Source organism: Oryza glaberrima, chromosome 7, assembly GCF_000147395.1.
Source record: "Oryza glaberrima chromosome 7, OglaRS2, whole genome shotgun sequence".
Taxonomy (NCBI): Eukaryota; Viridiplantae; Streptophyta; class Magnoliopsida; order Poales; family Poaceae; genus Oryza; species Oryza glaberrima.
The window spans coordinates 26,109,333-26,133,609 of NC_068332.1; the positions used below are offsets into that span (position 1 = coordinate 26,109,333).

The 24,277-nt window shown below is 39.0% G+C and overlaps 4 protein-coding genes and 1 pseudogene across 4 annotated transcripts; 2 read left to right on the plus strand and 3 right to left on the minus strand.

Annotated features, from left to right (window-relative positions):
- The first annotated feature begins 1,312 nt into the window (after window positions 1-1,312).
- Window positions 1,313-6,195, plus strand: LOC127779576 (CBL-interacting protein kinase 3). The gene is made up of 15 exons (XM_052306389.1): window positions 1,313-1,481; window positions 2,330-2,518; window positions 2,675-2,737; window positions 2,872-2,943; window positions 3,086-3,193; window positions 3,290-3,370; window positions 3,493-3,546; window positions 3,631-3,756; window positions 3,837-3,926; window positions 4,120-4,242; window positions 4,343-4,453; window positions 4,603-4,716; window positions 4,890-4,946; window positions 5,026-5,100; window positions 5,202-6,195. Exons 2-15 carry the CDS (start codon window positions 2,330-2,332, stop codon window positions 5,274-5,276), a joined length of 1,338 nt encoding a protein of 445 aa, XP_052162349.1. The 5' UTR covers window positions 1,313-1,481; the 3' UTR covers window positions 5,277-6,195.
- Window positions 6,196-6,355: 160 nt separating this feature from the next.
- LOC127779578 (dihydrofolate reductase-like) lies at window positions 6,356-11,445 on the minus strand (annotated as a pseudogene).
- A 1,762-nt stretch (window positions 11,446-13,207) lies between these two features.
- Window positions 13,208-15,727, minus strand: LOC127780485 (SNF1-related protein kinase regulatory subunit beta-1-like). The gene is made up of 4 exons (XM_052307399.1): window positions 15,458-15,727; window positions 14,594-14,778; window positions 14,314-14,476; window positions 13,208-13,767 (listed from the first exon to the last, which is right to left on the minus strand). The coding sequence occupies exons 1-4, from the start codon at window positions 15,725-15,727 to the stop codon at window positions 13,435-13,437; spliced, it is 951 nt and encodes a 316-aa protein (XP_052163359.1). The 3' UTR covers window positions 13,208-13,434.
- Window positions 15,728-18,312: 2,585 nt separating this feature from the next.
- LOC127778483 (protein SCARECROW 1-like) lies at window positions 18,313-18,726 on the minus strand. The gene has a single exon (XM_052305085.1). It carries the CDS (start codon window positions 18,724-18,726, stop codon window positions 18,313-18,315), a length of 414 nt encoding a protein of 137 aa, XP_052161045.1.
- Window positions 18,727-20,737: 2,011 nt separating this feature from the next.
- LOC127778461 (rhodanese-like/PpiC domain-containing protein 12, chloroplastic) lies at window positions 20,738-23,997 on the plus strand. Its single transcript, XM_052305066.1, has 8 exons — window positions 20,738-21,081; window positions 21,319-21,441; window positions 21,679-21,770; window positions 22,471-22,571; window positions 22,646-22,756; window positions 23,148-23,256; window positions 23,483-23,533; window positions 23,652-23,997. Exons 1-8 carry the CDS (start codon window positions 20,841-20,843, stop codon window positions 23,730-23,732), a joined length of 909 nt encoding a protein of 302 aa, XP_052161026.1. The 5' UTR covers window positions 20,738-20,840; the 3' UTR covers window positions 23,733-23,997.
- The last annotated feature ends 280 nt before the right edge of the window (window positions 23,998-24,277 follow it).

Consider the following 24,277-nt stretch of genomic DNA (forward strand, 5'->3'; position numbering starts at 1 on the left):
GTGCGCGCATCTGCGTTTACTCAAGTTTTTCACATCATCGTGATAAGCATGACGTCATGTTCTGATGTGCATGCTGCAGATGCCTAAAAATCAATGCATTTGAGATCGATTCATGTGACCTGAAAAAAATCAAGCTACTCCCTACGTTTCACAATGTAAGTTATTCTAGCATTTTCCATAGCATTAATGAAAAATATATGTCTAGATTCATTAGCATCAATATAAATATGAAAAATGCCAGAATGACTTACATTGTGAAAGAGAGGAAGTAACATGCTAAAATGGAGTTAAACAGCCCGGCGAAAAAAATGGAGTTAAACAAGCTAGCTAGCTGCAGGTCAAGGCAGTTGTGTTAGCCTATATTGATTCCCAAACAATTCGCGTCTTCAATTTCCTCGTACCTACGGGCGATCATCATCTTGTTCTCTTGTATTGCAAAGCTAAGAGAGAGAAAATAATCTGTCAATGGTTAAATAAAACCTGCCATAGTTGCATGTATCACGCGACCTGAAGCCTCTACTTGCACTTCTCAATTCTCAGCGTCTGACCATCTGATCAGTAACTTATAAAAAATATCCGCTCTGTTCATAAATGTAAAGGGATGATGTTGGTGGTACTTTCAAATGTAAGGGGTGATGTATTCCCTCCTTACAGAAAAAAAATCCAATCATGAGTGATGTGTCCAGATCCAAACTCAACATTGAGTTTTTCTTTTACATATATCTAGATTTAAATTTAGAATTGGGTTTCTTTTTGGAAGAAAGGGAGTAGTATTTGACTGGAATATGATAAAAAAATTAAATGCCAAGATATTGAATGGACAAAAGAGAAGAGGTGATGTGATACATTTTTTCTACTCAATATTTTAAAATCTTTTAAATTTATGGATAAATGAAAGAATTAAAATCCTTATACTTCACCTGTTTAAAAATATAACAACTCCTAACATTTAATGTTTGTCCCAAAATATGACAATTTCTTCATAAATATTTTCTGTCTCAACCAATTATAATCTTCTACCATTCAATTTTCTTATCTACCTTCACTTCCCAACCAATTATAATCTTCTTCTATTTAATTTTATCTACTTGCTTAATACTCGTATTTAATTTAAAAATATTTTTATATTCTGTGATGGAGGGAGTATATTTTTAACGGAGGAACAAATGGCTGGACGATCGGATCTAAGCACGGACAGCTAAAAGTTGATGTCAGTGCATCATTAACCATTCTTCTGTTCAACTTAAACATATTCAATTCCTTGATTAAATTCTGCGGGCAAGAGAGAGGAGTCGTTTGCTGCAAAAACAAAACCAAACAAAACAGCTACGGGCCCCTGTCTCTTCCCCTGTCGTCTCCACCTCTCACTCTCTCCTCTCCACTGTTCCGGCCTCCTCTCCTCCATCCTCCCTCTCCCATTCTACCAGTTCTTCTGTTCTTGAATGCTCCGGACTCCATAGATCACCCTTCTTCTCCCAAAGGTATGTCCAGTTCTTCAGCATTAGTTCCTGTTCCTTCTACCTCTATTAGTTACGCCACTCGCCGGAGGAGAGGAATGCTGTTTCTCATTCCAGATGCAAGGGAATTCCATTTGGCTCCTGACTGCGATTAACTATGTCTCCAGCTGCTTGCATGTGCAGCATTCTTTCGGTATTTCGTTCCATTCTGTCAAGGAATACATGGAAAGATAAAAGGAGTCGATTTTGACCTATTTCAAGGGTTCGAATATGGCTTGTTTTGATTGAACATGGCTCTGTGTTTTCTTCCTAATACATGAACAATGAACATGATGTTTTATTATTTGTTAGCTAGTGCCTTCAGATTTTGGTTTCTTTTTTTAAACCGGCGTCTACATCCTGAAATGGATGTACACAGCCAATACTTTGGTTTCTTGTTTTGCTGGTTATATTAGGTCGATTTTGGTTTCTTGTTTTGCTGGTTATATTAGGTCGATTCCATCAGCGTTTAATTTCTGCACTTCTGCAAATTTTTAGGAGATTCTAGGGACTAAAAGCTTGCACCTTGCAGATTAGCTTACAGTTAGATTTTTCTTTCATACTATTTGATACAATCTCAGTTGGAATTTTCATTTGCAATGAAATTTCGTATTTCTACTGCAATGGATTATTGTTATCTCCTTTTGATTAATAGCTTTCCATTCAGATTCAACATAATGCAATATCTTCTGTTTTTCTATGTGCTGACCATCAAATGGTCAAGCTTTATGAAAATAAATCTTGTAATATTCCCTGTCAGATTCAGTTGAAGTCTAGTTTGAAGGAAGGATTTTTTTTTTTTTGACTGAGGAAAGATTTTTTTTTTCTGGAAGATGTATAAGGCTAAAAGGACTGCTGCCCAGAAAGTAAGGCGCTGCCTTGGAAAATATGAGCTTGGACGCGCAATTGGTCAAGGAACTTTTGCAAAGGTTAGGTTTGCAAAGAACATGGAGACTGGTGATCATGTTGCTATTAAGATCCTTGACAAAGCGAAGGTTCAGAAGCACAGATTAGTCGAACAGGTTATTTTCAGAGTCAGATAATTACTCACAATATTTTGTTCTACTTTCCTAGATTTTTCGCAACAACGAAAATAGCCAAAAGTATCTAGAAAAAAAATATTCCTGTGTACGCGCCAGCTGTGCTCATGCCACTCTAAAGTCTAAACTCTATTGCAGATTAGACGGGAAATTTGTACGATGAAGTTGATACAACACCCCAATGTTGTTCACCTGCATGAGGTAAATCTAAAGCATGAGAGACAAGAATATATCTTTCATTATTACCATGTTGCTAGTTTGAAACTTTGTGCAGTAGTACACCCAAGCCTTCTGTTTATGATAACTTGGATTACTTTTGTGGTGTTTTATAACAGGTGATGGGAAGTAAAACAAGGATTTTCATTGTTCTAGAATATGTGATGGGAGGAGAGCTCCATGATATTATTGTTAGTACTATTATACCTCTGAGGCTCTGATCCCCTGTATGACATTTTTCCTTTGCAGTAGCTGTAATTGAAGTAATCTCCACTTACTTTTTTTTTGCATGACAATTAAGTGAATTTCAATAACTTCATAAATTATAACCAGGCCACAAGTGGAAGGTTGAAGGAGGATGAAGCACGGAAATACTTTCAACAACTGATCAACGCCGTAGATTACTGCCACAGTAGGGGTGTATACCACAGAGACCTGAAGGTCTAGTGTTAACCCCATTGCTCTGGTTTATAAGTTATAACTATGATCTGGCATAAACAATTGGAAATTGACAAATTGATGTTTTATGCATGACAGTTAGAGAATTTGTTGCTTGATACTGCCGGGAACATCAAAGTCTCGGACTTTGGCCTAAGTGCTATATCTGAGCAAGTGAAGGTAATATCACACAACTACTCGAAAGTTAAAAAAAAAAGGTTCCTGCACATCTATATTGTTTCTATGTCGATTGATTGCCTTTTTTACTGTGTGTGTGTGTCAATTAACTTCAACTCTGTCAGGCTGATGGATTACTACATACTACATGTGGAACACCTAATTATGTTGCTCCTGAGGTAACATTTGCTTGTACAACTTCTCTTATTTTTCTTTATCCAGAAATGAGTTTCTCCTATAATAAATATCTTTCTGTTTTGTAGGTTATTGAAGATAAGGGCTACGATGGTGCTCTTGCAGACCTTTGGTCATGTGGAGTAATTCTTTTTGTGCTGCTTGCAGGATATCTTCCTTTTGAGGATGAAAATATTGTCTCCCTTTATAACAAGGTAAATTTAGAAATTTAACCAAATCTTGAACACCAATATACCAGGTTATGATACATTTTTTTTTGTCATTCTGATGACAGATTTCTGGAGCTCAGTTTACTTGTCCCTCTTGGTTTTCTGCTGAAGCTAAGAGGCTCATTGCTAGAATTCTGGATCCAAATCCTGCTACTGTAAGTTTTTTGACACTTACAAAATGTGGATAGAAGCTCTTACAGAAGTGACATTTTGAAGTTTGTTTAAACTTTAAATCTTTTATTTTTTATCACTGATTGTACTGTACTAGATAAAGTTGCAATTTGGATCAGTAATCAGTGCCCAAAATTACTTGTTTCTTCTTACTTGGTTTTCTTTGTTGCCAACCAGCGGATAACTACTTCTCAAGTGCTACAAGATCAATGGTTCAAGAAAGGCTATGAGTCCCCTGTTTTCGATGACAAATATTACCCTTATTTCCACGATGTTTATGATGCTTTTGGAGACTCAGAAGTGAGTTAATTAATCAATAGTATTATATCTACAATGGTACTTATCCTTTTGTGCTTCAGATGTTCATAATCTTAAATATACCGTCTAATAAATTTGCCAGGAAAAACATGTGAAAGAGGCAATGGAAGAGCAGCCAACCTTGATGAATGCCTTTGAGTTGATTTCACTAAATAAGGGTCTGAATCTAGACAATTTTTTTGAGTCTGATAAGGTAAGGATCTTTTCTGATTGCAGCAGTATGGTTAATGAGCCAGTGGGCAGTGGGATCAAATATGCACGTATCATAAACATTTTTCATAAATTACTTCAGAAACTATGCAATTATTGCAGTGGACTCACTTTTTTATTTAAACATGACAGAAGTACAAGAGAGAGACAAGATTTACATCTCAGTGCCCTCCGAAAGAAATCATCAATAGGATCGAAGAAGCTGCTAACTTACTAGGATTTAATATTCAGAAGAGAAACTACAGGGTATGCTAAGAATCCTTGCAAGTAATGTTTCTCTTACTAGTACCACTTTCAGCTCATTTGTACAAACTATGAAGAAGTTGAATATCACAATGTGAGATTACCTTTATCACCCCTGCACTGCTTCCTGAACCATGACAAGCATCTCACTCGTTTTTTTCTACTGTTCTATTTAGATGAGAATGGAGAATATAAAGGAAGGAAGAAAAGGACATCTAAACATTGCAACTGAGGTATAGAAAACACAAAATTAAAGAAGATATCTGTCACAAGAAACATGAGGATTGATCAAAATATTATCCCGCTGTATAGGTTTTCCAAGTGGCACCATCCTTACATGTGGTTGAGCTCAAAAAGGCCAAGGGAGATACCCTGGAGTTTCAAAAGGTATATGTCTATCAATGGGGTTACTCTTATTATGGTCAATTGATCACCTTCAGTTTTGTTTAAATGACAAAGTAACTGAGCAAAATTATTACTATGAACAGTTCTACCAAACGCTCTCGACGCAACTAAAAGATGTTGTTTGGGAATGCGAAGATGCGGCTGAGGATATGAGCTAAGCGGAATGAGGTTTGCTGCAGAATAGATTTCAGAGTTTAGTGCTAGATTTCTCTGTACATATCAAAATTTCCGAGTTGCAGTAAATCCTTTTGTTACCCATGTATAGATAGATTCATATAAGTACCCAACAGGATTAGGCAACAGCAGGTCACGGCTTCACTGCTCACCATTTGATTTGTTCCTTTTAGAGCAGAAAATCTACTCAATTTTATCTTCCACAGATGTAGGTTGACATAGGATCAGTATAACCATGATCAGTGATATGCTCTGAATATTTCCACCATGTGTAATTTGTAGTATCGTTGTTTTTGGCACTGTAATAGTATACTACTGTATCAAAAAACATTGTGAAATGAATGTATTGTATTGAGAGGGTTATTTAACAGGATCTTCTGGAATGGAATTGAAGGTAGATGAAATGCAGGCCAGAAGCGAGGAATTTTATGGTCCTTGAGAAAGTAGCTTGAGGCACCTAAATTTTTTTAGTATCTTAAGATAGTTAGTGCTTAGATGTACCAAATTTTATACTAGAAAATATATAGATACCTTCTAAAGGATAGTAAAATTATCCCCAAAAGCAAAGGATGGATGGTGGGCGCTTGCATCGAGAACAGCTTCGCCGTAAGCCGCCGCCACTCCACGGAGATGTGGCTCACCTTCTCCGTCTCCGGCGCACGGCGGCGTCCAGATACTTTTCCTCCTTTTCTGCTTCGATTGGTTCCTGTTTAAATTGGATCTAGCGGCTGAAGTTGGATCATTCGTGTGGCCAAACTGCCCAACTTGGATCTTAACTCGCGGCCCAAAGTTGGATGGGCGGCAGAGTCAGGATTGAAATCATTTCACTTTTGTTTTTGTTTTTTTGCCTTTTTTGTTTTTGTTTCTGATAATGGAATTCACTCAGCCTCTGAATTGAAAATCATTTCAGTTTGAACCTCAGAATGTTTTGTGGACATTTTACACCAATTACTCTCTCAAGTAGCTGGAGCTACAGTGATGAATCCCTGAATCCATTTGGTCCGGTTATGAGTCGATTCAATTAGTCCCCCCAGAGAATACAAGCAGTACCCAGGCAAATATATTTGTGGTAACAAAGTTTTTAAACATCTTCGCTAAAAAAGAAAGCTCTTAAAGACTTAAACATTTGGATAGATCGAGTTTCATGACGGACTAATCCGGTTTAATTTGAAGCAGCAATCAGCTCCAGCCTCCAGACAGTGTCAAGACTGTCAGTTACCATACTCAAGCTGCAATTTGCTCCACCAGGTTTTCACCGGACTCTGCCACGGTATTACCCTCAGATGGCTTCTCCACATTTGAAGCCTTGGCAACATCATCTGCATTCTTGATGTCTTCCAGGATGCTTGAGCTCCACTCAGAAAGCTGCTTCACACTTGCCTCATCTGTGAATGAACAATTTCCACTCATTAATACTTAACAAGCAAGCAATGTTGGTGAACAGTTTTAAGAGGAGTGAAAAGAAAAACAAGATGGAATGCAAGTGCTGGGTAGGGTGCATGCATACCAAGCCTAGGGACAGTGTGGCCCTGGGGATGTCTTATGATGACAGGGTCCTCAAAGGCAGCGGCCAGCTCCTCGGAAGGCACTTTGAGCCAATCCTTCTCTCCAATGAAATGCACTGATTTCACCTTGATCGGATCCTTATAGGCTACATTGCATATGCTTGGGTCCCTGAACTTGCTCCCAGCTATTGAGACCATGAACTTGATTGGTGGATGATCATTCAGTACTTTGCCCTAAGTCATTCAGCTTAAGTAAGAATCCAGATGGAACTAGATACTGCAGACTTTGAATAACATCTCTCATATAAAGGACTTATCCCATAAAAGAAGTACCCTGCTCAAGTCCATGTTCTAGTGAATGAAATGTTGGTGCAGCTTACAAAAGCTAGCACCTAGCTAAACGATACTATTCAGTATTTACCATAGCCTATAGGAGTGGGACTTTATATTTGTACTAGCATTTAACAATTTGAAGCCAAAACACATCACCAACAACTGAATAGCTCATGGAAACTGCTAGGTTCAAATATGGGACCTTGATGTCACAGTCGTTTCATGAATATTCACACATTATTGCCCTCTGTTCCTTCAAACTACAACCAAAATTGAAACCTTCTGCAAAATTAAGAGTACAAGTGTACCTGTGCTTGGTAACCTATCAAAAGAGCAGAAAGAGTTGCACCCTGGAATGAAAAAGAAATTAACAGATGAGCTGAAGGACATGAGCAGTTGTAAACAAGATGTTAAACAAACAGTAAGGGATTTCGGTCAAAACTGAATTATGATATTGTTCAGTAAGTCAGTACTGATTAAAAAATCTAAAGGTCTGACCACAACCCATGTCTTTTGGCTTTCCTATGTGAGTGTCTGGTCCAATAGAAAAACGTGAGTACACAGGATTCTGTAAAAAAAAATGCGAAAGTTTTTGCAACTTGGATATAGAAATAAAATAAGAGATCGACTGCAAGGAGTGAGTGATTATCTATATACAGCAGAAGCTTCAGATAATCTAGTGTTGCTCAGTGTGTCGGAACTGAACTCATAAATTACAGCACCTCAAAAGTTGACAATTTAAATGGTGAATGCACTTATCTGGAATTTCATATGCAAATTCTTGGCCCAAGATCTCTAGCATGCACATAATAATAACACTCAAGTACCAAGTGGGTCAAATACGTTTCATAGCTAGGTTCCATTTTTACCTGGGAGAATCCAAGCAGGCCATCAAAAGGTCCATTTTTCACCATGTAATCACACAGGTATGAAATGCACTCATCCAGATTTGTGTATTCAGTGAAGTCCTGTGTAGGAACATGCAACAGTAAATAAATGTTTGTCTATCTTTGGTTTGAGCCAAGGCACACTGTATAGTATAGCAACAAAACTGAAACTATAGTACAAAGTAAGATCTGACAATGCTATTGCAAGTGTTGTTTCAGTTTGGGTTCCATCTGAAGCATTTAACCTTGTTGAACTGAAACCACTCAAAGTAGGGTGGGGGAAATATGCCTTCTATCTCTGATTTCCCTCCAGCTGGGAATATGCCATCAGGGAAGACCTGAAAACCAGGAAAATCATGTAAACAATCAACAAAGCAATACAAAAACCTGATCTTTGGATCCAGCGTAGTACCATGTCAAATTGTTGGAAGATGGAAGGATTCCATTTGCTGATTTGCTTCTTCAGAAAACTCCCACTTGTCCGGAAGCCGTGCAGGCAAAGCACCTTAAATTTCTTGTCCAGCTCCATGCGCAATCGTGTATGACTCTTACAAGCACAGAATACATTCAGAAAAAGGCCTTAAGAAGGCCAGGAGCATGTGGTAGTTGCTACCTACTGCCATACTCTCAGAGGCTGCACGCAGCTATCAGTCTATCATTCAACACTTATAATTACTAGTAGTTGTTGCAACCTGCCAGGCAACCCTCTTTGAAAGGCATGCCTGCCTTTCCCATTTGCTCAATTCAAATCCAATTCAAACCCCAAAAGATCCTTCTCTGCAATTGAACAAATTCTTCTGCATACAAGCAGAAGAAACATATGTAGATCGAAGAAGAGACCAATGGAATAAAAAAAATACCAGATATCCAATTGATACTAGACTCGAGCATAAATTGATGAAAAAATATATAACTACATACAGGCCCAACTGCAATCTGGACATACCAAGGACAAGAATTACTGGTTCACATAAAACACAAGAGATCTGAAAACACACTTCAGAGGAACATAGCAGGAAAATCCTTTTTAGCGACTACAGCTAGTAGGATGCTTCACTGGAAATTGATAAAACAAGTGTTGCATCTTAACTAGGACTATGCAACACACAATCTCCTCTGCCTTAGAGTATGGTTCCATGGCTCACTTGGCCATCATGACCTTCACAAACTCCTCATAGTTTATCTGACCATCACCATCAACATCAGCCTCACGGATCATCTCATCCACCTCCTCGTCAGTTAGCTTCTCGCCAAGATTTGTCATCACATGGCGGAGCTCAGCAGCGGAGATGAAGCCATTTTGGTCCTTGTCAAACACCCGGAAGGCCTCCTTGAGTTCTTCCTCTGAATCAGTGTCCTTCATCTTGCGAGCCATCAGATTGAGAAACTCAGGAAAATCAATGGTTCCATTGCCATCAGCATCAACCTCGTTGATCATGTCCTGGAGCTCAGCTTCCGTTGGGTTCTGCCCTAGTGAACGCATGACAGTTCCCAACTCCTTGGTTGTGATGCAACCTGTAAAGTTCACAAGCAACCAATTGTACAATCAATTGCTGAACAGTGTAGTCATTATAACTAGATACTAACAGAAAAACTAGGCACACACTACACTTCCTAATAACTAATAATAATGTCAACATGCGTCTAATTGGATCCATACGGAATGGACTGTCTGATCCTAACACTGAAGTCCAAACGTAATTACTTGTTTGGTTTGAAGAATGGAATGTGTTGGTACATAGCAATTGCATCCTCAGAAGGGCATGCTAAGAAGAAAATTGAAGAATGGGATCATCCCAACAAAATCAGGGGATGACTCAACAATAACCAAATCATTGTAGGATGATTATCCTAACCAAACAGGCCATTAGGGGATATTAACTTAAAAAAGAAAAAGAAAAGGGACTCCTTATTGGCTCATCACCAGTTGTAAAGAGTTTGAAATAGTACAATTATGTCTATTTGAATATGCTGAGAGTATTCCGTTAAAAGTTACAAGGCTGAGTGATATTTGTATATTTGGATGCTTTTAACTGGGTGATTCACCCTGACAGTAATATCAAGAAGGGATTGCTGCAGTCAAAACATTTCAGCACAAAGTTTCAAGGTGGGTATCGATCAACTTTAAAGCCATACTTAATCAATCAGTGAGCTAAAATGTTAGCTGTTCAACAATAACTAGTCCAAGACAATTTCCACGAACATTTCAGCTCAAAATTTCAAGGTGGGTGTTGTTCAACCTTAAAGCCGTACTTAGTGAATCAGTGAGCTAAAATATTACCAGGTTAACGAGAAACCAGTCGAAGACAATTTCCACCAAGGTAATTGCAGGGTTATGGTCTTTAACAAGGTCCAAGGTAAACCACAAAATTATTTGCATGTACTTGCTGTATAATTTTTTCAACGTGCCCCCATGAAATTTATACAGGATTTCCCTGTGGACAAATTTCTAACGGAGAAGGTATTCCAAGGGCTAGGAATCCAATTACCTAAACTGAACAGCTTTCAGTAGCGATCAAGTTATTGATACAACTACAGCCCACCATAAAAAGGTTGAAGCTACCAAATGCACTAACCTAAGAAAATGACCAAAGTTGCATGCGAAAGGGAGCAGTTGATAGCTAAGCTACATCCAACACATACACTCCTCTCTGTTTCCGACTATGTAATAAACCTTTTCGTACATAAAAATCATTGTAATGAAAGTATATTATTCTTTGCTGAGCTTATTAACGGCATGATTAATTAACTACTGTAAACTTGAAAATTAATTTTTTAAAAAGAAAATTATATATCCGAAGTTTTTGCACGAAAAAGAAAAATGAGGGAGTAACTAAGCAAACTAGCTGAATCAAACAGGGCCTAATATAAGTTGAAAAGTTATTATGATGTAGAGTAAGTGTTCCCGAACCAAACAGGCAGCGAGACACGATTGCGATAGTGAAGTCGAGGGAGGTGGCGCAGTCAGGAAATGGTCAAGTCAGCACAGCAGATAAGCGTTGCGTCCATGTCGGACAATTCGCCACTGGACACACAGGACGATGACAGCGACCGGTTTCCGTCCAGATCCGTGCCCGGATCGGATCTGCCACCCGACGACGCGAGGAAGGAAGGGCACCCGCGCGGTGGAGGCAATGCCACAGGCGCGAGACGGCCAGCGTGTGCAAACGAGAGAGATCGATCCAACGAACAGATAGAGATGGAGAAAGAGAGAACAAGGTGGTGGTGGTGGTTGTTGTTGTTACCATCGCCGTCCTTGTCGAAGAGGCTGAAGGCCTCCTTGAACTCGGCGATCTGGTCGTCGGTGAGCTGATCCGCCATGGCCTCCTCTGCGCGCGGCGGGTGAGTGGATCAACGAAGAAGAAGAAGAAGGGAAGCGGAGATGGGAGGAGGAGAGACTTGTGTGGCGTGGCGTCCGGTGGAAGTTTCCCACCCCCGATTTATACCGCGTCTTCCGTCACCTCCGCTTTACCTTCGACCACCTGCTTTTCCCAAACTACCCCTCCTCATTAGTAATGGGTATAATGTTTTTCAAAACATAGACATGAAAATAGTTTCATTTTAAGGATCATATTTTTATTAACATTTTTTTACACTTTAAACCACCCCGAACTCTTTTATCCATCTACACCTAAATTGTCATATGTCAAAAAACATATAATCATGATAGTTTATTAAGGAACCGACACACTCAAAATCGCTCTCATATGTTTGAGAAGAGAGTTGAAATGATCTAAAATATATAGTATATAAGAAGATAAAATGGTCCAAAGTAAAATTTACTTACTTATTTGGTAAAGTTGCATTTTCTTTAGCTTGTCAATGTCCAAATCATCCTATATTTGTGGTGGCATGAGTTTGCTTTGAGCCAATCCCTCAATTGGTAGGATAAAAAAAAATCAGTCCCTGGATTGGCGGGATTCTACCTAGCTATTCCCTCAGTCCTTTCGCTTAAAAATATACTTCCTCGGTCCCATTTTAAGTGTAACCATGAGTTTTCGCGCCTAATTTTAACCGTCCGTCTTATTTGAAAATTTTTTATAATTAGTATTTTTTGTTGTTATGAGATGATAAAATATGAATAGTACTTTACCCGTGACTTATGTTTTTAAATTCTTTATTTTTTTTCAAATGAGATAGATGATCAAAGTTGGGCACGAAAAATCATGTCTGCACTTAGGCTCTGTTCGTTTCAGGCGGTTCGGAACCCAACTCCCCTGCGCGGAAAATGGAGCAGTCCATTAGTGTGTGATTAATTAAGTATTTGCTTTTTTTCAAAAATAGATTAATTTGATTTTTAAGCAACTTTCGTATAGAAACTTTTTACAAAAAACGCACCGTTTAGCAATTTGAAAAACGTGCGCGCGAAAAACGAGGAATAGAAGTTGGAAACCTGCCCAAACGAATAGAGCCTTAAAATGAGACGGAGAGAGCAACTATCTTTTTATTTAAAATAGAGGAAGTACTATTGTACATGTTCCATTGATTCTCTATGTATGCACAAAAGCAAATTCTACAGGATTTTCACATAAAAACAGTTTTATTCTTTCAGAATTTACGTAAAACTCATCCCAACCGAATAGTCCTTTGCATGACAGATTAAATATGTATGTACATCATTTGCTTTTTGGCACAATATCAAACGTCAAAGTACAGCATGTGTGTGAGGGCATTTGTGTAATCTTGAATGTTCCGTCAAGGACAAGCCTCTGTGACTTTACGGCATGTGGGCCTGTAAAACGGTGGAATTTTCCGATGATGGATGCTTTCTTGACATTTTTAAATGAGCAGAATGACGTATGTACCCTCGACGCGGTTTGGACGCGGAGTGCATTTTATCAGTAAAGTCCCCCGACTTTCCAAGCTTTCGTGTTATGGCCTTGTGGGCCATATGAAACGTGTTACTACAACTTGGGCCTTTTTCCTGGTTGGATGCTCGTACTGGGCTTTGGGCCCATCGCCTTTATGTGGGCTCAATTTAAGCTTTCTGATATCATCATATCATGACAAACTGAAAAGGGATTGGTATGCCCTTTGATTAGAAATCCTCTTTCTCCCTACAAAATATACATATTAGAGAAACCGAAATATAACAAAGGGATAACAAATCTTGGAACGCAACAAGATAAGAGATGTGAGCAAACGAACACAACTACAAAACTGACCAACCCTGACACACACACAAAAATGTATGAAAGAGTATCGATCACCATCTTTATTCTTCTTGTAGATCCTTAATATGGCGTCAGCAAACAAATTGGTGACTGAAAAGCACATCAATGGGTCTATTTTTGTTCCTAACACTGATGAAATCATCACGGTCCACGCCCTCAAGATTACCATTATTATTACTATTCCAAAACAATGAATGAACAGAATGCATGACTAATTTGTTCTAGCATTGCCAGCTAATAAAGCTATCTGTCCTCTCTTTGGATGGCCTTGTAGAGGACTTTGGTGACAAACTTGGACTGGAACCTGAAGGTGGTGCCGAGGGCAGCGACCATGGGTGGGGTGCCCTTGCCGATGAAGACATGGCCGAGGACGTTGTGCTTGGGCATGGCGCACTCTCCCTCCTTCCCGCCGGAGCCTCCTCGCGAGTTGAGCACGCCCAGGTGGAGCTGCGGCGGCAGAGCGGGAGGCTCCTTGGTGAACTCCTTGTCGTCAGGAGCCAGGAAACCGTAGCTGGAGTCCGGTGATGGAGGAGCCATCAGCTCTGACACACTGTCCACGCTATCCGGGACATAATCCTGCAAGCAGATGCACACCAGTTATACATTCAGGCAATACGCAAACACTGAATTTTCAAGAAGCAGAGATAGGTGATGCATTCGTAGTGTGTGTTTCAAATGCTAGCAGATAAATCATGATGTGTGGGAATGATCTGTGCAATGCTCAGGCTTTGTGCTCCTTCTTTGGTGCTTTGAGTTGTAGTCTAATCCTAATTACATTAGAATTGTTTCTCTCATATATATGTGCCTCCAAGTTAGACTCTTGCAAGACACAATGAAGAACATAATTTTATTGATTATAACGAAACAAGGGGACAATTGGTTATACTAGTGCAACGATTATTTGCATCATTCAATTGATTCTTACTAGGCGAGAAATATAATTTTCAGATATCTGAGCTTGGTCCCTTTCTTAATCATCATCAAGTACTTGAGTGGGAATCTCCCTAGCACATTTTCTTGGGTTTAAATAATCATGGTCAAGAGTAAGTTTTGCTGATCAAGTTCGCACAAACAATCGTACGTGCAACGGGGAAAAAAGTTGAATGAAAAAAAAATACTCACATGAACATCAATAAGATTTGAAATGGTGCCCATAATGTCAGCTTCACGGGGACGATCAGGCTGAAATCTTCTTTCTCCATCAACAATGAATCTATAACGGTAAACTCCAGATGCAAGCCCTAACATGACGCAGTGATCCTTTCCACATTTATGGACGAGTTGCCTGTGATACACACTAACAATGTCAGAACAAAATCAATTCTATCCTTAAGCTTCAGTTTAGGTACTAGAAACAAAAGGGAAATACTATATGCTATCTCTCCAAAAAATAAAAATGTACTTTGATTTCCAGTTATCCCATGATCCTTCTATATAGACATTCTTCCCTCCAAGAGTCCACACAAGCAGAGTAGGAATCAGCTTGTCAGGGGGACCATCGTGATCCTCCTCTTGTTCACTCGTTAATATCTGGTTAAATACTGGAGGAGGTCCATCTACAGCTCTATGCAATGGAGTTACAGGACTCTGCAGTACATTTATATCAGTGCATTAAAAACACAAAACTTAGAACAATGACATTTGGGAAGAGGTAGACTGACTTGGCAAGAAACAAGGTAATTAGATCATCTGAAGCGACCGTAAGATTAAACATGTTCGCTAGTAGAGCAACTGAGCAAAGTTGTATGCCTGTACTACCTCTGTTTAATACATGAGACGTCTTATTTTTTTCAAATATATATAAAAAAATCATGTCTAAGGAACTGATAAATCAAGTCACAACATAATAAATGATAATTATATTAATTTTTTTAAGACGAATGGTTAAATGTATCTCAAACAGTCAACAACATCATATACTAAAAAGGAAAAAGGAGGGAGTATTATTCTAGATAAATCTGATAAAACAACAGTACATTATTCTACAATTTTAATTGTCAAAGTTGTAACGAATATATTTCATATTATGAACTTTCTAAAGAACATATATTTCAGATCATGTTTTTTTAAAAAAAACAAATTGTTAGCAACCAAAATAAATCATAGAATCAGCGAGGAGTCCCCAAAATGCAACGCCGATGAAATTGTGGCATGCACATTACAAGTGCGACGCGCGTCACATGCACTGATCGATCAAGAGGATGTATATTGCACATGGATGGGTGGAATTGAAATCGAGATCGAATTGAGTTTAGCGTGATCTGACCTGCGGCACGAACATGCGCGGGGAGTGCGGCCGCGGGGGGGTCCCCGGCGGGGACGACGACCCTCCGCCGCCGGAGTACCCCGCTGCCGACGACGGGGGCCGCACCAGTCCGCCGCTTCCCCCGGCGCCGCCGTACGGCGGGAGGCCAGCACGGTCCATGGGGCGCAGCGAGGAGGAGTAGTCCCCAGCGCCGGCGCGGTTGCCGCCTCCGCCGCCGTCATCCATTTCGGCGTCGGCGATGTCGTCCAGCCTGCCGCTCGCGTTGCCCATCTCCGGCCACCGGCGCCGCACCACCTTACCAAGATTATATACACACACGCGGAAGAGGAGAGGAATGGGCCTAAGCCCATTTTTTCACTTATGGGCCCAAATATCTGTTGGGCCGAAAATATGGCTCTGCAGTTTGGGCTTGAGGAAGCTTGTTGGTCTTTATAAGTCAAGATTTACATTTTAAAACTTAAACTGATTTTATGTTTTTTAATCGTGGTTAATTTAATAATATTTGTTTTTATCACTAAGAACACATATAAAATTTTACCTATAAATTATTATCTATTATATTATTAAAGGAATAGAAAAAGGAGCCTCCACGTTTGCTCTCATGGTCTAGAAATTCTCACATTAATCGGAGAAAAAGAAAAAGCAAAGTCCACATAGAAATACAATTTAGTAATAGCTGAAATTTGGAATTAAAAAAAGGAGCCTCCACGTTCGCTCTCATGGTGTAGAAATTCTCACATTAATCGGAGAAAAAGAAAAAGCAGAGTCCATATAGAAATACAATTTAGTAATAGCTGAAATTTGGAATTAAAAAATAAGGAATATTAGAAGAGAAGACTAGAGTACATATAGAAATACAATTAAGAAAAAATAGAAATTCGGAATTAAAAAGTAAGGATATTAGAAGTAGAGTATAGAGTCCATATAGGAATTTAAAACTAACTAAAATTCGGAATAAAAAGGAGCCTCCACGTTCTCTCCCATGACCTAGAAATTCTCACATTAATCGGAGGAAAAGAAAACACAGAGTCCATATAAAAATACAATTTAGAAATAGCTGAAATTCAGAATTAAAAAATAAGGAATATTAGAAGAGAAGACTAGAGTTCATATAGAAATACAATTTAGAAATAGTTAAAATTCGGAATTAAAAAATAAGGAATATTAGAAGAGGAGACTAGAGCCCATATAGAAATACAATTAGGAAATAACTGAAATTCGGAATTAAAAAATAAGGAATATTAGAAGAGGAGACTAGAATCCATATATAAATACCATTAGGAAATAATAGAAATTCGGAATTAAAAAATAAGGAATATTAGAAGCAGAGTATAGAGTCCATATAGGAATTTAAAACTAACTAAAATTTGGAATAAATGTAATAAAATTAAAAGTAGAGTTTAGAGTCTGTATAAAAATACAATTTACAAGTAACTAAAATTCGAAATTAAGAAAAACATGGGAAGAAGAGTTTAAAGTCAATATAGGAATACAATTTAGAAGTAACTGAAATTTGAAATTAAAAATTAAAGAATATTGAAATATGAGTTTATATAGAAATACAATTTAGAAATAGCTGAAATTTGGAATTACAAAATAAGGAATATTAGAAGAGGCGACTAGAGTCCATATAGAAATACAATTTAGGGATAGTTGAAGTTCGGAATTAAAAAATAAGGAATATTAGAAGAGGAGACTAGAGTCCATATAGAAATACAATTAGGAAATAACTGAAATTTGGAATTAAAAATAAGAAATATTAGAAGTAGAGTATAGAATCCATATAGAAATACAATTAGGAAATAATAAAAATTCGGAATTAAAAATAACGAATATTAGAAGTAGAGTATAGAGTCCATATAGAAATACAATTAAGAAAAAAAAAGAAATTCAGAATTAAAAAATAAGGAATATTAGAAGTAGAGTATAGAGTCCATATAAGAATTTAAAACTAACTAAAATTCAGAATAAACATAATAAAATGAAAAATAGTGTTTAGAGTCCGTATAAAAATACAATTTACAAATAACTAAAATTCGAAATTAAGAAAAACACGAGAAGAAGAGTTTAAAGTCAATATAGGAATACAATTTAGAAGTAACTGAAAAATTAAAAATTAAAGAATATTGAAAGATAAGTTTAGAGTCCACATACAAGTACAATTAGAAATAATAAAAATTCAGAATTAAAAAAAGAAATATTAAAAGATGAGTCTAGAGTCCATATAGGAATATATATAATTTACAAATAACTAAAATTTGATATTAAAAATAATTAATAACTAACACGTATATAAAATACAATATTAATATTACACATTAGTAGTTTCTTAAAGTTACTGCAAAATTTAAAATTATGTTGTCATTGTAATATATTTTAATAATATAATGAGAAAACATATATGCTATTATATGAGAGAGAATATAATGATGCTAGCCGCGCAATCTGAGCGGACCACCATGCTAGTTTTACTAATATAAGCGGTACAAATAAGTATAAGAATAAATGAAAAGGTGGATGTTGGTTTCTCATACAAAACCAGCTAATAAAATAGAGTGGAAATGGATAATATAATTTGAATTCTAATTGATAATTTAAAAACCTCTCATAAGTGTTTTTTTTTTCATAAAATTGGTTGGGGCTTTTCTTCACACCGGCCTGACCGAAAAAATAATACTAATATAATAATTTGCAAACCTTCATATACAATAATTTTACAGCCCTGCAGTTTCAACTAGACAAAACTTAATTATTTCACTATGAGTGAATTCAATTGATTTCCTAGCTAATAATATAATTTAACCTCCATATATATACATTATTATTCATCTACTAATTAGGAGTAATAGTGTTGTCTACCAGCGGTGCCCTTGTCCGCCGTGATCATACGACTGAAATGTTTGCGGCGGCAACGGCGGAGTCAGCACCGGCGGTGGTACAGCTGCGACGGGAGGCGCCGCCGCCGTGGCCGACGCAACATAACTGGCACAGTATGCTGGAGGCGGCGGCGGCGGCGGCGGGAGATCAATGGTGGAGTCAACGTAGTGACGGTCGGCGATGTTGGAGTGGCGGCCGGTGAGCTCCTGCACGACGGCGCGGAACTCCTCGGGGCTCGCCGTCAGCTTCATGGGGCTGGCTATGTACACCACCCTCACGGCGCCAGGGCATTGCGGCGGCTTGTACTTCCTCGCCGCCGCCTTCCCCTTCTTCGCCGGCGGTGGCTTCGAGATGCCGTGCCTCTGCCGGCCATGCTGCTGCACCCCGAGCATGTTATCTAGAGCTTTTTGTGAGCGTGGTGTGCAGCCGTACGTGCAATGTGCGTGCCTTCATAGAAACAGTAGCCCTGTTTCGGAACGATATCCTGCAGTAACAGACGAAACAGTGGTAATTTTCTGCAGTAACAGACGAAACAGTGGTAATTTTGGGAGAATTGGATCAGAGCATTTTCATTGGGCGGCTGGGGTGAGAGACAGGAGTAGATATTATTGTGCCAGTTAAGTTTTTTTTTATATGATGAATATTCTGGCTTTTTTTTTTTAAAAAAAGAACTGGCATTTTCTTCAATTAAGATAGAAACCACTTATTACAAAATTTTGAACGTAATGACCAAAGATGATGAGAGAATAAGTTCGAACAACAAAAGGAGAAATCTTATTCAATCCTATGTGTAAACTTTCATCCAAAGTTAAGCCAATATCTACATTAATGGACTTCAAATTCCAACATGCAGTATGTATAAATCTTTTATCCTTATCACACATTTGTAGTTAAGTTCAGAATCTGAGCTAGTATGCTATGCTACCTTGAAAAAATCCTGCCTATAAAATTTAGTTGGAGATTTGTACCAGCTAGCTACTGTAGTTATTAATTTTAACCATAGAAAAATTCACGCATGGAAGGAAGGAAGACAAGACAAGAGACTTGTTGGTTCGAGTTAGAGGGAGGTCACCCAGTCAAGTACTGTTACCCAAAGGATAGGTTGGAATTAACTGAGATAACCCATTCAAAGTCCAGATTCATAGGATGTGTTTCATCTATCTACAAACAAGAAGTTATCTAGGTAAAAAGATGAACGGTAAAACCAGATTGCTAGCTAGCTAGCTGTCTCACGGCTATTCGCTCTCTCCAGTCAGTCTCTAGCCAATTGGCTAGCAGGTAAACACAAGTTATTCTCTTCAGTCAAAAAATGAAGTCGTTTTCGAGTATATATGTTATATTTGGATTCTTTGAAAGCAAAATCATCCAGCGCAGCATTGATCGTCAGTGATGACCGTCATCGACGATGGCATCGCAACTGCTCGACGACGAATTGAAGAAGGTGGGTGTGCTAGCCTGCTACTATTTTTTAAAGACTTGAGAAATTCAGAGCTAGAAAATCATCCATTCGTTTTGAGTTTGACCTGCCGATCGATTAATTATATTCCTTGAGATCGATCGATAAATTGTCTCATTCACACGGACCCAAGGCGCTCGTACATTTCAACATCCGTGCGCACGCGCGTGCGACTGATCAGGATATATAGTTTTTGGTGATCGATAAAATTCCCAGGTAGCTAGCATGCAGATGCAGATCATACTTATGTGCCTAATGCATGCCTAGACTAGATCAATCGATCGATTGCTGATCGAGGACAAAAGCAATCAGGAATCCAGATGCATGCATTGTCGATTCATAATTGACTAATTAAGCAAACGCATATCCAGGATCAGATACTAGTCCAATTGAGTGATTATTGACCATATAGCTTGAGTACTTTTATGGTACATTCTAGACCGGTATACGTACTAATAGCTGCTGTTTGCAGTCAAGATACATATAGATACTAGTACTACAGTCAATGTCTATCCCTTTCACGTAGCTACCGCCAGTAAAAGGCAGAACGATGAGAGATAATCTCATTGTTCATATATGGGCTTTCAATTAATTCCTCGCAATATATATTACCAGTACTGTACGAATACTAGTATTACCAGTGATAAGAGACCGATGCACGATTAAAGGTAGGGTCCGGATCACCATCTGTTCGGTGATGCTGGTTTGCTGAATTTTTTTAGAGGGAGAAGTTCGGTGATTTGTTCGAGTAACGGAAATGGTGGCCGCATTCTAAGCGGGCCTCATTCTTGGTAGGGAAGCAGGTGGGAGGAGGACAGGAAGGCCCAATAGTAAGTAAAATGGGCCGTCGGATGACATGTCAGGCCCAAGTTGAAGTGAGCCCATACAGCGACTCCGGCCTTGTTGACGAACGAACGAACGAATGATGCGGAGGTGAGGGGATCTTTCTCTTGGCTTCACTCGTCTTCCAATCCTTCTTCCTCCTTCCTCCTCTCCTCTCCTCTCCTGCAGCAGCGCCCACCGCCATCGGAGCCTCGCCCTCGCGCGGCCATGCTTGGTCTGAGGGGAGCCAGGGCGGCGCAGCTCCCGTACGCTTCCGCCGCCGTCGCTCCCACCCCCACGCCCTCGTTTTCCGGCTTCGCGCGCCGCCTCCCGCTCCTCGCCTCCGCGGCCCTCTCGCCTCTGCCGCCCTCCTTCTCCTTCTCCTCCGCCTCCGCCGTCAGGAGGGATAGGGACCCTCCCATGCGTCCCGTCTCCGGCGCCCTCTCCAGGTCCAGGCCAACCACCAGGGGTGAGTCCTCGTGCTACTCATTTACCTCTACTCTGCTGCTGTATATGTATCGTATGTCCACCAGATATCTAGCTATTCTCGCATGTGCCATCCGTATCAATACTAGGTTTTGCTTCATTTTATTTCCTACTATACTATCCGGTTACTAGTTAGTACTAGTGTTGTTTGCATTTGTGTGCTTCTTGCATGGTGCCACATGGTTTCATCAAGTAATTGACATGAACACCTGTTTGTTAGTTTTCTGCTCTGCGGCTGCTACTGCTCCCAGGGAGGGCAAGGAGTTGCTTGTCCAGCATCTGCTCGTCGGCGAACAGGATGTCAGGCTTTTGGTCGATCTTGAAAAGAACATCATTACAGGAGGTACCAACCTTTTTTACCTGCCTATGTTTCTTATGCTCTATGTTTCATGTACTCAACTCAACTACGCTAGAGAACCGTGTGGTCCAATATGCCGCAGTCCTAGATTCAAATGTATGTCCCAATTTATAAATTCTTTACATTCATCATCATGTGGATGCTGATATACACTTTCACATAAACATGGAGACTAATTAAAAGGATATTGCTCAGCATCTAGCTTTTTTGTGTGTGTTTCAGGTGCAGACTTGAGCGATTTAGCTGTCGAGTACTCTTTATGCCCATCGAAAGAAAATGGTGGAATGCTGGGGTGGGTTCGAAGAGGACAGATGGTACTCCATTTACATGCTTTTCTGGCATGGTAGTAGCGACTTTTCATCTAGGACTTTACATATTGTTAATTGATCAAAGGGCTGATCAAAACTACAAATGAGCTAATCACATGCCTAAAATGTACTATGGAACCATCTGGTTTCTCTGACTATGCTTGGTGGTGCTGATAAGGTCCATACTCCATACAAGATGCAGTTGGAAACCTTATGCTTGGCAGTATAAATTTTTACTTTACCACTAAAATTTGGCTTGACTTTCGTTGGTCAACTTACTTCTTTATGATGGTTCCAATTTGTTAGGAGTTCCCAACCTCACCAATTGGCGAACTAGAAAAATGTAGAATTAATTGTTTTGGTATTGGTACTTGGTTGCTTGCCTTGGAAACTAACTGCTGTGAATTCATGCCACAAGTTTTGTCTTTTCTTATTAAGCGCATTGATACTGATGTATGTACTTTATCTAATTAATTTCAGGCCTTTATGACATACACACCTAAATCCATCTGCCCCTTATTCTACTCTATGCTAGCTCTCTTCTCACAACCATTAAATTCAAGTGTGACAATCACTTGCTAGCTTGATGTGTGAAGCTCCACCAATTTTATGTGTGTTTTTTTTCCTTTTCTCTTTTCTGTAAGCACCGTGAAGGCATTAACAATGTCTTCAATGGAGTTTGAACATTTTTACTTGAACTGAGCAGGTTCCAGAATTTGAGGAAGCAGCTTTCGGTGCTCCTTTGAACAAGGTTGTACGGTGTAAGACAAAATTTGGATGGCATTTGTTGCAAGTGCTTGCTGAGAGGTAGATACTTGTAACAAAATTATGTTCTATGTATACAAACAATATTTATTGATTTCTTTTCCACCTAACTTCAGAGACCAATGCGTAGTGGAAGACATTCCACCAGAGGAGCTTCATGCAAAAATGCAAGATCCTAACTTTCTTGAAGAAGCTCAGTTGATTGATGTTCGGGAGCCTGATGAAGTGTAAGATTTACCTGTGTCCTGATTGCTAGAATAATACTCATAATTACGCATCAGTGAAATGATAGACATGTTTAACCAAAATAGTACTACTAGGACCTGTCCATTTCTTTTAAGAGCTGTCCTTATATTGCCATCCTCACACAGAAAATGAGCTTCATTTTGACATTTTGTACTTTTCTAAACTATATTCCAGTGAATAACTGTTGCGACATCTTCGTTGTGGTTTTCAAAATACACATTATCAGGAGTAAAGAAAAACTGTTAAGATGATCAAACATGAAGTATTTATCTCCATATCCATGATGTTGTGGTTACCTAGTTCAGTACAGTTACTGTTATTGTTCGCCTATTCGCATGAAGCTTATGTTGAGTTTTACTTCTTGCATGGCAGAGATAAAGCTTCTCTTGAAGGGTTTAAAGTTCTATCTCTTCGACAGTTTGGAACTTGGGGACCAGTTATGACAGATGAATTTGATCCTCAGAAGGACACTTATGTTCTGGTAAGTTGGTTACTCCTCTAATGAAACTTGCTGCCAGTGTGCATCCATAAAGGCCAAGTACCTGTCAAATGAAAAAGAGAGCACCAGTACCTCCTACATATTGTGATTTTGAGTTGATTCGGTGATTGCGGAAGGAAGTAATATGCACACATCATTGGTACACACATTTGCATCAATGTGTTATTATTATTCATTCTAACACTTGTCCTTTCATATTTGCCCCCAGTGCCACCATGGTATGCGCTCAATGCAGGTAGCTAAATGGCTGCAATCACAGGTAATTGAAGTACTCGCATAGTTCTTGCAAAGTGTAGTCGCACTCTATGGTGGATGTGCAATGCAGAGCAACTGAGTAGTGGAACGGCATCCTCACATGAAGTTCCATTGTTTTGCAGGGGTTCAGAAAAGTTTACAATGTTGCGGGTGGGATTCACGCTTATGCCGTTAAAGCCGATTCTTCCATCCCAACTTACTAGACATCTCCATGATCACCAATTCAACGTCAGAGCCTTTTCTACGTGTTCGTTTTTCAGGCCAAACCAAAAGCATGCTTAGTATAGAATGATAGGATTTTCCACGATGATTTTGTACGGAATATCGGTACCAGAAATTCAGAGTTAAGTTTTGTCGTTCTCATGCTGCTGTCATGTACTAGCAGTTCTCTTGAAATTTTATATGGAGGATATATCACTTTTATTAGTTTGAATACAAGGGAAATACCTGGGAGGAACTTGTGGGACTGATCCAGGCTCATGGCCTAAATTTCATTCTGAATTTCTGATCAAACATGCTTTTGATTATTTTATTTACAAAAAAAAGGTGCTTTGATTATTGGGAAACGCTGAAATTCTATACGGAGGTTACCATTTTGTCAGCCCGAATAGAAGAGATACCTGGGAGGAACTCGCGGGAGTACTGATCCAGTATTGGGTCTCATGACCAAAGTTTCATTCTGAATTTTGTGATCAAACATGCTTTGATCATTGAAAAAAAAAGTTTGTGATTTTATCAGTTTCATTCT

Bases quoted from the DNA above. Each gene is read 5' to 3' on its own strand.
- LOC127779576 (XM_052306389.1), top strand. From the start codon at position 2,330: ATGTATAAGGCTAAAAGGACTGCTGCCCAGAAAGTAAGGCGCTGCCTT. The intron at 3,194-3,289 runs GTCTAGTGTTAA...TATGCATGACAG, and splicing joins TATACCACAGAGACCTGAAG to TTAGAGAATTTGTTGCTTGA. The intron at 3,371-3,492 runs GTAATATCACAC...CAACTCTGTCAG, and splicing joins CTATATCTGAGCAAGTGAAG to GCTGATGGATTACTACATAC.
- LOC127780485 (XM_052307399.1), bottom strand. From the start codon at position 15,727: ATGGGCAACGCGAGCGGCAGGCTGGACGACATCGCCGACGCCGAAATG. The intron at 14,779-15,457 runs GTCAGATCACGC...AATGTACTGCAG, and splicing joins CGCGCATGTTCGTGCCGCAG to AGTCCTGTAACTCCATTGCA. The intron at 13,768-14,313 runs GTGAGTATTTTT...ATCTGCTTGCAG, and splicing joins CAAATCTTATTGATGTTCAT to GATTATGTCCCGGATAGCGT.
- LOC127778461 (XM_052305066.1), top strand. From the start codon at position 20,841: ATGCTTGGTCTGAGGGGAGCCAGGGCGGCGCAGCTCCCGTACGCTTCC. The intron at 21,082-21,318 runs GTGAGTCCTCGT...CCTGTTTGTTAG, and splicing joins GTCCAGGCCAACCACCAGGG to TTTTCTGCTCTGCGGCTGCT. The intron at 21,771-22,470 runs GTACTCCATTTA...TGAACTGAGCAG, and splicing joins GGGTTCGAAGAGGACAGATG to GTTCCAGAATTTGAGGAAGC.
- LOC127778483 (XM_052305085.1), bottom strand. From the start codon at position 18,726: ATGCTCGGGGTGCAGCAGCATGGCCGGCAGAGGCACGGCATCTCGAAG.